The sequence below is a fragment of the Porites lutea genome, chromosome 9, assembly GCF_958299795.1.
Source record: "Porites lutea chromosome 9, jaPorLute2.1, whole genome shotgun sequence".
In the NCBI taxonomy this organism is placed as follows: Eukaryota; Metazoa; Cnidaria; class Anthozoa; order Scleractinia; family Poritidae; genus Porites; species Porites lutea.
Genome location: NC_133209.1, coordinates 6,302,910 through 6,315,918, shown reverse-complemented (window position 1 = coordinate 6,315,918; position 13,009 = coordinate 6,302,910). Strand labels below are relative to the sequence as shown.

The following is a 13,009-nucleotide window of genomic DNA, read 5'->3' as shown; positions in this document are numbered from 1 at the left end:
GTATCAACAAATTTTGTCAAGCACAGAACAAGGTTTTACTGGATTATTAAGAGGAAACCAAACATCCATGTTTTAACTAGGGGGTGGGTCAGTCATTTTTGTGCCGAAGGGAGGGGGTGGGTCACGTGTCTTTTATCAACCACATTTCCAAATGCAAATAATATTCTGCTCATGCGTAAACGACACTACGCTTTTCAAATTCCCCTTCTTGCGATCGCTTAGGCTCGATTACCAGATCAAAGACCGGACCCGGGAGACGGCGGAAATCGAGCCTAGCGATCGCTCTTTCGTAAAAAAAATGGCAGAGCGCTTCCCGGAGATATTCATTGAAAACAAACTTGGTGATCGAATGATAAAACAATTATTGAACTCGGTAATCGCAAAATATCGTTATTTGTCAGTGTCTCGCAGATCAATTATTATTTGCCTCAGCGTTCGGCTTGGGCAAATGATTGATCTGCTCGCCACTGACATATCACGATAATTTACCCGGTGAGAAGACACAATACGGTACATTACACAGAGTGTATATCAACGGGGCACTTGTGGCTTTATTCCATGAAGTATATACCGATTCAAGCGAGGCGCCATATTTGAACACGGGTGAAAAGATGCTTCGATTCTGTTATCATCCCGAGGAATGAATGAAATATTGAAGAATACCCATGTTTTCGTGGATGTGCTGTGTATGTCGAGATGTGATGCAGTACGGCAGTGGGATGAAGGTGCATTCCAGAAAGCATACAAATGGGCAAACTACTTCGAAGAGGTGACTGAGACCAAGTTTAATTTTCCTGGGCCTTGTAGTTTCTATGGATCTTTTAAAATCTTCATTGTATTGGCCGGGGCTCTTATATACTTTATAGGGCGTAGAAAATATATAATTTAACCAACGAGGAGGGTTTGCCCCGGTGTAAGAAAACCTGTGAAGTTTTGTTTCTTTTCCAGCTAAGCTTTATATTGTTTTCCAAAACTTTCTGGGAGGTGTCAGAAATACTCAGTTTGTGATGCCCCTAAATATTTCATCCCTATATTTTGATTTCCCTCTTACCAAAGCAAAAAAGAAGATACCTTTTGGTGAAAAATGACATGCCATCTATTACTCTCTTCGGGGTGCAAAGGAAGGAGGTTTGCGAGTAGGTCTGTACCTATCCAAAGGCTCCCGCTCATTGGCGTCTTACCATTGACATGTGATATGCTCAACTGAGCGAAGAACAGCTATGGACGAACCTCGGCAGAACAACCATGACACGACTGACACTTCTTCACTAACGGTAACTGACACTACATAACGAACCTTGACCAGGCCACGACATGACACTTCTTCAATGAATATTCTTACAGTAAACGATCAAAATGCACAAAACTCGAGGAAAACTACTCGGAATGTTCGACCAAATCTGGTAATGAAAGAAGACGCTACGAGCGCTACTTATGACGTCCCAAAATGAGCTAGCCAATAATATAATCGGTACATCCGCTACCAGAAGCTGTTATTGAACCAATCAGGGAGCAGCTCTGGAAAGGTGCTGCATTACCGAGGTTTGCAGCTTGCCATTTGGGAAAGCTGTAGCTAGAATATAGTAACCCAGAAGTCATTTCAACTACCATGGAAAACATTTTTGATGAGAAAGTTTGATCACAGATCTTCTGTGATTTGAATTCCGGCAAAAACGTCACTTATGAACAGAAATTACTAGTCCAATAGCAAAATCCACTAGCCCCAGGCTATCGGACACAACTTTCCTTGCATGCTGCTTTCCATCTTGTTCATGGCTTGCTGTCATGCAGGCTTGGCAGCATTTTTATATCAACAAGGAGCCACAATCGGCGACAAAATAATTGAGACTTTGTACTCAAATATGGTACCTTCAGAGAATAAAAGAATCCACACCCCTCCCATGCACCCCCCACCCCCGATTCAAAGTTGGGGTGTTTGTTGTTTTCTGCAGGTAGCTGGAACATCGGCACAACACTGCATGTAGGGGATGGGTGAGTAAAAAAGCCGAGTTTAGGGCAAAGTGTCTCAACTCATTTTGTCGCTGATTGCGGGTATATGTTTTTGTTTTTATTTCAGGTTTATCACAGATTAAAGTCCCGGCCATCACTTGCTGAGAAACTTGATAAATACCTCGAAAATTTCAACAAATCTGAACAAATTTACCTTGGAAAGTTCAAGTTATCCGTTGAAGTTCTTGGTAAATCAAAGACTTTATTGCGGCAATTTCTCCTTCAGAATCCTCATTTGTCAGACAGTCAGTATAAACTGACTTTAAAGCTGTATGGAATGACAATTGGAGAAACACAGACTTGTGGTAATAATGAGGAGTTACTAAGAGATTTTTGCCATTTGAGTCAAACAAGAGCTGCATTGTATCTTTTGTGTAAAATGAGAGACAGACTTACAGAAGACATAAGAATAAGCCAAGAGAAAACTGTTAAAACCAGCTTGGAATCAAGTACATCAAATGTAGGGGAATTTCCTAGTGCTGTTAGTTCTGGAGAAGTAGCTGTAGATGTCACTGCACAGTGTTTGTTCAAGTATGTACAACATCAGGTTAAGGTTGGAGGTAAGATTTCCAGCGGAGGGATGGGTGGGTGTGTGTGTCTTTTGCACAAAGGCAGATCCTTCCTTATAGTTCCTGATCTGAGGTGTGCCTCTTGCCGTACCGGATCCAGACCTTGAGATAAGGGGGGGGGGGAGGGTTGGCCAGTCATCCAGACCCTTAGATAAGGGTGGGGGGCGGTCTCAGTGATAAGGTAGTTTCAAGACTCTCTACAAGATGGTCATTTCTCTAAGACAGACAGTAGGCTGTATTACAGTCAAGCCTCCACTAACAGCTACCTCTCTACAATGGCTACTTTTGTCTGTCCCCAAGGTGGCCATAGTGGAGATGTTCACCTGAAATTTTGCTTTGCTTTTGTGGCCTGTAAGGTCTGATGCAAATACTCATAGCATTTCTAAGGCAAACAACTCTTTTGACCCATCATCATTATTGTACTTTGTAGATCCTCAAAGGAGGAGAAAGCTGTTATTTGGAAAACTGCATGTTCTAGCTGAACAGGACAATGGTCTCAGGAGCATTATCACGTCACTTCTCTTGACCTCAGATGATTGCCAGTCTGGGCAACAAGCTAATGATGTTATGCAGTTTCTTTTGGAATGGCTTCTAGGTATGAATATATCAGAAATAAAGAAAAATCATATCATCTCAAGGACATTTTAATGCATAGTCTGAATTTTGGTTAGTTTGATTTTTATCCTTGTGAAACATATACACAGTGGAACCTTGATATAGCGAACCTCTAAATAACCAAGTCCTTGGTACGAGGAATGATTTTCTCAACCCATAGTAGTAAAATATATGGAAAACAACCTTGATTTAACAAAACCTCAGTATAGCAAACAAATTTTTCCACTCTCTTGACCCTTCGTTATGTCTAGGTTCCACTATAATTATATTATGTTATGGTTTCATTTTATCCATGGTTTAAATTTTATTTTCTTTTGTTAGTGGGTATGGTATTGTATGTTTATGGCTTCGAAACTAAGGGAAATAAAATTTAAACCAAGGATAAAATTGAACCACAACATAATATACAAAACCTTGTGATGGGATTATTTTCTAATTGTTTAATAATTATTTTGTCTTGTCTTAATGTTGTTACTGTTAAAGTCCTTGTCTTTTTTTTTTCAAATGCAACCTCAAAGTTAGTCATGTTGTAACTTTTAAGTTAAAATGATGATTAAAATCATCTGAAAACTGAAAGTTTACTGATCACTAAAATTTCAATTTCATTTTCATTTTCTATTGTCAGAATTTCTATCCAAAGCTTCAACTCCTCACCCTAGTTTGATGTCCATTCCTCCGCATCTTCTCAGAAGAGTGGCGTTCATGTATGATGCCTTCTTTAAGATTTACCTGTCCCATTTGCAGAGTTGGGCAGAAAATATGGTCCCTAAAGTCTGCTGCAGCAGAGACGATTGTCACACTTCAAGAGGAATTTTATGGAGGTAAAGAAGATTTTCCTTCAGTTCATGATTCTTATTATGAGATAAAATAGGTGTCAGCAAATTGGTGCCTAGTATTTCTTATGCTTTTTTGCTTGAGAGATGCTAGCACTTATGCTGATTTGGTGATGGTTTTGACAAGCTTAACACCTCAGTTGTTTCAAAATCATAGATTATTCAATAAATATTAACAGTAAAAGAAAAGGCACACCTGTGCTGTGAGGCCCAAACATCAGCCTTGTTCCCAGGGTACAGTCCTACTTGTTCTCCGGGGGACTGTAGGAGATCTGTGGCAACGAGGTTGCCCAAACGACCGGACCATAACCCGGCTTGTTACTCTTGGGAAAGTGGAGCAAGTTTCTTATCTAAAGAAACAATGTGTCGGAAAGGTTCGAACCATTTATTGCTGCTGGTTTGAACCTGTGCCTGCAGATCCGTAGTTCGAAAAACATCATCAACGTGAAGCTAACGATCTCCAATGCATCCGACAACGATTAAATTTCCAAAGCTGTGGAAAATTTTCCCCTGCTATTTTCAGTCTGTTCGTGAAGACAGTAGTGCGCTTTTGTTGGTAGCCCACCGGCTTTTGTTAAGGCCATTTCTTTGAAACAGCTTTACGAAAATTCAAAGTACATGAGTTTTGGCCCAAGGGGCTTACTCCTGGTTTGTGACAACGAAAACCAACCTTTTCATGCTGAAAAAACCTGAACGGCAAACGTGTACTAAAAGTGCCGGAAAAATTGATCACGTGGTCATCGCAGGCGTTTGCCGTAACTTTTACGGCTTTCGTGCAACTAAACGAAGTCGTGTGATCCTATCGTGAGATTCACAATGATCTTACGCGTCGTGTTTGGTGTAGAAATACTATTAGTATAGCCAAGAGAATTCGTCTGTCTGACCTTGCAAGACGGTTATTACAGGAATTAATATTATATACAAATTGCCCTCGGCTGATTTATTTGTTACTGATAGCTAGACTATAATTATGGGGTTGTAGCAGAAATCAGACTCTTCCAAGTATAACTGCCTTTTCATCTAAGGTTGTGTACTCCCAACGTATTTTCTTTTTTTTTGGTATAGTTACTTTAGTGTTAAAGTTTATAGTGCAATGTAATGTCATCAGTGATTTATTTATAATGTATTGTAATGCAATATTATGCAATGCTATATAACGTTAGTTTGTAACGCTGTGGAGTATTTAATAAAAGTTTGAAAAAAAAATTCTATAGCCGTTTTTATGCTTGAGACGTTAAAATCGACTTTAACGTCTAGTATAACTAGGATTGCGGACGCATTTAACGTCTCACGACATCTTCTGTTAAGTAGGTCTTTTCGATGCACTTAACAGCCCGGGGGAGAGGGGTACTCCCTATAATGGCCTATAAGGAGAGGCTCCGCCCGAAAGGGGTACATTTTTCAGGCTTCAGGTGTATGAAAGGGTAGGGATTTTACTCGTTCGAGTATATGAAAAGGTAGGGCAATCTGTCATTTGGGTTTGTGAAAGGGCCGAACTATTTTTGTGATTGATTCCTATTTAAATGACAATGCATTTACATCAGTTAAAGGGATGCAAAGTTCTAAACAAGGTATTTGAAAGGTACACGAAAGGGGTACCTTTCTCGTGGAAAATGGTATATAAAAGGGTAAGGGGTTGGACCTCGGGGCGGAGCCTCCCCGAAAAAAAAATTTGTTGAGTACCCCCTCCAGACTTAACAGACGAGTTAAACGTCTCAGACTTTAAATACGTCTGGTATAAAAAAGGAATGCCTTAAAGCCGTGGAACGCATTTATGCCCAACTCGTCTAGAAACGACAGGAAAGAGTCAGTGTTTTGTCTCTTTTGAAATTAGTCACGTCTACTTTTATGCGTCCTGTTTTTACACCAGGCGGCTTTAACGTCTCAGATGTTAAAGACGTCTAGGCGACTTTAACGTCTTCTAGTATAAAAAGGGCCAACATCTAAACTTTCTTTCTTTCTGCTTTATTGTAACAGATTTAAGCTCCACGAAACATCGCAAAATCGTCAGGGAAAGGATGATGGTCATTTGACCTTCACAAATTTGGTGAATCATTTGCGCCACTTAGCTACTGGCGGTGACTTTGTAGCGGATGCAACTAAGAAACAGTTACAATCTTGCCTGGTTCTAGGAGAGTCGAAAGTCTCGAGCATCGACAACACAAAGACATTTCATTCCCTAAATTTAAATATATGGGAGGACATTTGTAGTTTGGTGTACATATAGGGGCTTAGATTTATTTTGGAAAACACAATAAATTAAAAACAAAAGAAAATACTGTAGGAAGTGTTTGTGACGATTCTAAAACGTAAATGTACACGTCTTATCATCCGGTGCTTTAAGGGGACCGGATGATAAGGGGCTAAACAAAGTGAAATTTAGCCGATCCTCCCTTTGAATGTTACTTCACTGAAGTGATCCCTCCTAATAACCTTTTTATGACTTTTGTGAATTTGAGTGGTCCCCCCTCTGAATCCTTCCAAAGTTTTCAGTGGTCCTCCATTTTGGGTTCTCAGCTACGACCAAGAGCCATTATGCTCTTGCTACGACTGATTCTCCCTTTTGTTCTCCTTGAAATCAAGTGATCCCCCCCCAGGCGATAAGTGATAACCGGTCCCTAAATTCCTACCGACCTGATCACCCTTAAGACAACGTTGTACATGTACCTCTTTAATGAACACGTCAACTGGAAGTGGACTTTCTTCAGTCTTGAGTGGTATTTTTTGCCCAAATTTTTGGTCAGATCGTCTCTATGATAAGAAAGAGACCAAGAAATACAAATGTGGTACAGTGGAACCCCGCTCTACGGACACCCGCTTTATACGGACAGTTTCGTTTGTCCCGACAAAAAGCTCATATATTTTCTCTCAAACTAACCCGCTTTATACGGACACCAGTTAATACGGACAACAGACACTTTTCTGTGTCCCGAGTCACAAACTCTCATATATTGTCAACCCCGCTTTACAGACACTGGTTAGCTGCACACTGTCTATTTTCATTGTCACAATTATGTGATAATTGTAGACACTGTACACTGTTTAAGTAATGACATTTTTACGGGTGAATAAAATTTTATTACAGTACTAAAAAAACAGTAACAAAGTAGCGTGACATATTTGATTTTGAACAGTCTGTCTTTCTGGTGTTTGACTCTTGTACTACGTATAGTCCTTTAATAAAGTTTTCTAACTCCTGTTACACACGTTTCACTTCCTTGCCTTTTTGTTGCAGTCATTTCTCTTAAAGTAAAGTCACAGACTTTTTCAAATGAATCCACTGTCGTGCCTGTTTCAATAACGATACGACAATAATTAAAAGATTTTACTCGGAGACTATGATAAATGATCGTGACGTTTCTTTAGGATGAACTTGCTACTGTTACAGTTAAGAAATTAAACAACGTTTTCTCGTAAAACTGTCTGCTTTGGTCTTTATATCGATAAAACATGTGCTCCTGACGTTTTCTCTGACAGCCCGCTTAATACGGACACGCGGATAATACGGACACTATGGCATGTCCGTATTAACCGGGTTCCACTGTAAAAGCAATAGACCACAGTTTCAACGAGTTGCCCGGCTTGAAAACCCACTTGCGATGTTGGAAGAACGCGCGAAGAACGCTAATGCGTGGATCCGATAATGCGACATTAGCAGGTTTTTCTACTGGACTTGTAAAGAGGAGTATGTGAAAAGAACAAAAACCTTTTAGCTCCATGAGTATACGCCGGATGTAGAATGAACAACTTTATTTACAAGCTTAATTTACGAAAAACCAACTATGAATACTTCTTTTCAAGAGATGAAAGGAATTCGCTGTAATGGTAAGAAGTGCAAACTGTACAGTCAGTGCAAACTACTGTATGAAGCAAATTTGTCGTAGACGAGAATGCAGTGAACAAAAGCTCTTCGAATTCGTAATCATGTACCTGGTCAAGGACGTGGTTGTCATAGAACATAATTATTATCACCCCAAAAATAAAGTACGTCAAACTTTTTTTAGGCGTAGGTAACGTTCGATGGTCATCAATTTTGAGACACAAATTTCCTTATAAGTAAAAGCCTAGCCGATTTTATAACGCAATTTTTCCTCCGTATATAAGCCCCTCAAAAGGAATTTTCTCAAAAGGGGCCTTTGAAAAATCATATAAGCCCCAGGGCTAAATTTACGGTATTTTGCTACTACGAATTTCTGTCTCATTTCTGACCTTGGAGTTGGGAGGGCGAGTGTCGAATTACACCATACAGTTTCTCGCAGACCATACATATTGAAAATATAAGGTTCGAAATATATTAACGTTTTATTTGAATTTGAACATACAGAATTTTTTAGTTCTCACGGAGGTTATTTGCTAAACACCACGCTTTAAGTTCCTGATGTTGGATTTTCAGTAGCAGGTTTAAGTCGTGCGAAATTCGGATTTAATTGATTTTAAAGTTTTTTGTGTATTGTTGTCATAGTGATATCGATTTTACTAGAAAATGCCAGAAAATGCCTGAGAAAATCAGTTTGACAAACTTCAATTCATAGTCAATTTACTGGTTAAAATTTTGTGGCGATCGGACAAGGATAAAATCGCTTTTAACGCGATTGAACAACAACGTTATGGTCTCTGAGAAACCGTATCAAAACGCCTAAATGCTTACCAACGCTTGGATTATTCCTTTTGCCTAAATTAATGACCCTTCCCATTGTGTTTGAAGCGGGTGACAATTTTTAGTATTACCGAATAGCAGGTCATAATATTGGAATGGGGGGTCATATGTGTTTTATAAATGACCTGCTGTTCCACACTTTGGCGCCCACAAAAATACGTTGCTAGTTCTAAAACAATGACAAGATGCAGGGATAAAGTCCTCGCTCCTCTACCATCTTAAAAGCGATGACCGAGCGCGGAAGCCATGCAGATCAGCCGATTTATTATGCTTTGCATGTCTTTCAGTCTGGTTTATCAAGAAATCTTCGAGCAGTAATTAATGCAAAATTATTTTGACCAGGAGACTAAATTTAGGAATCATCCATTCATTTATTTGATGCTGAAAATGAATAAATGAATAAAAGTTTAAAAGGCAAATCTTCTTACCTCTGTCAATATAGTTAATACAGTGGACTCTCTCTTAACGGACACCTCTATAAGACGGACACCTCCCTAAAACGGACACCTAGAGTTGGTCCCTGCCTTTGTTTACTCCCTTTATTTGACTCTCTATAAGACAAACATCTCTCTAAGACGTCGACACTTATTTACTGCGGGTCCCAGAGGTGTCCGTCTTAGAGGGAGTTGACTGTACTTTAAGAATCTGGTTGAATTACTCTAGAAAAACGGCAGAGAACGCTCTGCTTATTGCTCATTCGTGCTACTCAGTGGACAGAGTTTAGGAAAAACAAAGAGCATCTAGTTTTAGAAATGATTACACATTTAAATGGGCTTCTAAATACTAACGTTATCTTTCTCTGTTCCGTGTTTTTGCGTACTTTAAAATTCGCATTTTATATCAAGTACTCGTCTTGGTCTTGAAAACTATCTCTTCGATTTCAAATACATCAAATGAGTTATTAAAGTTTCATACTATTCTTGAATAACATTTTGACAGGTTTCAAACTATTGTTTTTCAGTCGCCCATTTTAGCACAGGAACTGGACAGTATGTTGGGATAAATATGGCGTTTCTGACTTATACATGTATCTGCTTTTGAAATATATATTTGACACCACGGTGTACCATGTATAATTAAAATTGCTACTTCGTTTTTAAAGAAGGAACCAGTGCCTTTTACGTTTTGTAGTCTAACTAGTGTATGAACGTCTTCTGCTATTTCCTCTGTAACGGATTTTTTTATAGCCTACATTTAGTGCCAAAGTAGTTTTCGCTGAATAATTTATGGATAACTGACAACCATCGGGTAGAGTCGGTTGAACTATTTCAATTTGCATTCATTTTCGATCTAACGGGCTGCTTCCCCTAGCATACTCAGGAATACTCTGGTCTTTTAAGGAACGATAAAGTTGATCGATGTCTATGTTCGGGTTCTTCAGTGGATTGTCACTTGGAGTCCTCATAACTGGCCTTTGCTACAGACTTGTTATGGCAGGTAGCCAATCTATACTCATTTTAAAAAAAAATTTGGTCTGCGTCTCATTTCGCGTAAAACGTCCAACATGCAAAGTTTGCACTATCTACACCCACACAAGACCGATTTTCCTCACTGACTTCTGGTTTAAACATATATTTCAAAAGAACTTTACCCTTTTGTTTCTTCAATTCACAACGGTTAAATGGTTTTATATCTAAATTTTATGTATTCTTCCATTGATTATTTTCATAATTTCGTCTCCAGTAATTATGGCGTCATTTTTTCATGAATAGCTTAGCCGGAGGTCGGTTCTTCAAAACTATCTTCGCTCTACAGGGCTCTTGACAGCTCAAATGTAGATCTTGCTCGCACACCAGCCTCCATAACGTTTCTTATGTGATGTTTTTGTTTGCTGGCCTGTAGAAAACCCAAAAATACCCTGATATATAGCAGCCCTAGCTATAGCGCCACAAGTCTCTCTGTACATGCACCTTTTAGGCTTTTAAAGGGTCGCCATTCTCTTACGCTGTTTATTAACAAGTACCCTCTCCAAATTGAATAAATACAAATGGACCTTCTCGTTTTCTGACTTCAAAATTTGCAAAGTGGATTGCTGTTTTTGAAGAATTAAACTTTAGGGGCCAGTTATTTAAATGGAATTTAACCCGTGTTTAACAAAACTCTGAAAACCGCGTTCTTTAGCCATTTTCAGTTTGCCCCACGCTTTTATCTATTATTAATCGAGAACAAATTCAATGTTAAAAGTATATAGGGTAGACTGAAAAAGCACTCATTTTCGTAAATTAAACCACAAAGAAGGAGATTTAGAGCTCCAATGATGTTTTAAATAACCGACGCTAGGGTTCACAATGAAAGTCCACTCTGTGTCAATTCGAGCGCCATAAAATCGCGTTTATTAATTACTGAAAATTTATTTGGTCGGTTAAAATTGAGGATAATCTGCTGACTATGGCGAGCGAATTGGTGGGCAAAGAAGGTACACCACTACTTTGTACACCCTGTTTGTGTCTCGCATTTTGTACTCTATATTTTGCGCCTACTACAAATGCCTGCTGTAATTTAGGGTAGTTAATTTATATTTTTATATATAATATAAATCTCCGAATTCATAACAGCTTTTGAGTTTAATTTGTCTGTTATTTTTCAGATCCCTGTATAGTAACAATTCACACAAATCCTTTTATTAAGAGGATGGTAGCTGCAAGAAGAGTGGGATGCTTTGGAGGTGCTGATAATCTCGAGGAGACACTCTATGATTTTACAACTGAAATCCAGTCAGGAATGGCTGACACTTATGATGTAATGAAAAAGTGCGCTGAGTTGACTCGTGCCAAACAATACAAGATGTTCGCTTTGGGAATGGATGGTGTGTGCTTGTCTGGTGCTGACACTCAAAACAAATACCATATCAGTAGTATGAATGGGGCTGAGTGTAAAGACGGTATCGGCAAGGGAGATAGTATGTTCGTTTATTCCTTAGATTAGTGTTGAGAATTGTTCATCCTCCTTCAAAAACTAGAGAGTTTAGTCGTGGACTGTGCCGCTGCAACAAGACAGGCACATGTCTTTAAAATATATAGAAACGTGTTTGTTAACAATTTTCTTGTACCACGATGTCTTGTAGATTTGTAAGATATCTGTGATCAGTTTGATATATATTCACCTTACCAAAAAAGAAATGGGACTTGTTATGAGCGAAAATAGCGAATTATGTTTGGGGAAATTTATGGCCTAAATGAACTGCATGGTCCTTTCTTAAAACGAAATATACACTTCTGAATGTAGGTATAGTATTTGTCAAACATACTTTAAAATTTAGAAAATGTAAAAATATTTCAGATAATAAAAATACTTTTCGCGATGTACCATGAATATGACACCTAAAAGTCACCACAGTATTTTTTCGCTAATCTGTCCTTTCCAAGAGCCTTTAATGCTCTCGACAACTCATTGAATGTTACTGATTGCCCTCTGTCAAACCAAACCATCAACATTTGAAATGATTTTTCCTTTACACCTGGATATTGCACTGGATCAGCTTGTATTTCATCAATGCTGGCGTTCGGTACTTTCAATTTTAAGTCCTAAAGATTTCCAAAATTTGCCAATGTTGCGTGATCAGTCGTCAAGAACTTCCTCTGTGAGGGCTCTTTCAATTTCTCCTTCACAACCTTTGACCTTTTGGTGGGGGTGCATCTACGAAAGAGAACGATAAACTTATTCATGGCTGGCTCCACGAGTGGGCAAAATGAAGCGGATCCTTGCTATGTTCTGATGGGCTAGATAGGCCTATTTTGTCAGCTTAGATTTCCAACTTTGTTCTCGCAAGAAAAAAAATATAAACTTTGTCTCTGAAGATTACTACAGCACAGGTTGTCAAGACGTTAGTCAGTGTCAACAACAGTTCTATTCAGGACTATGCTCATCACCACCCCACCCCACCCCCCGGACAATCATATTCTACCTGTAGCTTATGACTCGTGAGTTCAAACCATTTACTATCAAAAACAGTTTATATAGTGACATAAAAAAACTTTGATAAACCAAGCCCTCTCGGTAAAGGTGGCTGGATGTATATGCCTCTTACTCGTCAAGGGGAATGCATATATGTCAGTGGTCAATCATAAAGGTTTTAGTTTATCAACCAACAAGGTGATGAACTAAAAATTAAAGAAACAAAAGTTTCAAGACTTAGCCTTCGTTAGAGGCTCCATTTCTTTTGTTAAGCAACAGAGAGAAAAGAGAAAAGTTAGTGGCAAACTGGTTCACAAGATATATCTCGCGAAAAGTTGCACCGAAACAATGCGGGATGACCATCGACTTAAACATCCTAGGGGGCAAAAAAGGCAGTTAATTTGAAAGGAATTTTCAAGACGGGGATACCC

At 38.9% G+C, this 13,009-nt stretch overlaps 1 protein-coding gene across 1 annotated transcript; it reads left to right on the top strand.

Moving 5' to 3' along the window:
* Window positions 1-590: 590 nt before the first annotated feature.
* On the top strand, window positions 591-6,254 carry LOC140947591 (uncharacterized). The gene is made up of 5 exons (XM_073396740.1): window positions 591-769; window positions 2,078-2,570; window positions 3,010-3,174; window positions 3,820-4,015; window positions 6,005-6,254. Exons 1-5 carry the CDS (start codon window positions 641-643, stop codon window positions 6,252-6,254), a joined length of 1,233 nt encoding a protein of 410 aa, XP_073252841.1. The 5' UTR covers window positions 591-640.
* Window positions 6,255-13,009: the final 6,755 nt, after the last annotated feature.

What these genes read in the sequence shown, in the direction of transcription:
- LOC140947591 (XM_073396740.1), top strand. Translation starts at nt 641, where the DNA reads ATGAATGAAATATTGAAGAATACCCATGTTTTCGTGGATGTGCTGTGT. An exon ending in GGGCAAACTACTTCGAAGAG is followed by an intron (nt 770 to 2,077) that starts GTGACTGAGACC and finishes TTTTTATTTCAG; the next exon opens with GTTTATCACAGATTAAAGTC. An exon ending in ACATCAGGTTAAGGTTGGAG is followed by an intron (nt 2,571 to 3,009) that starts GTAAGATTTCCA and finishes TGTACTTTGTAG; the next exon opens with ATCCTCAAAGGAGGAGAAAG.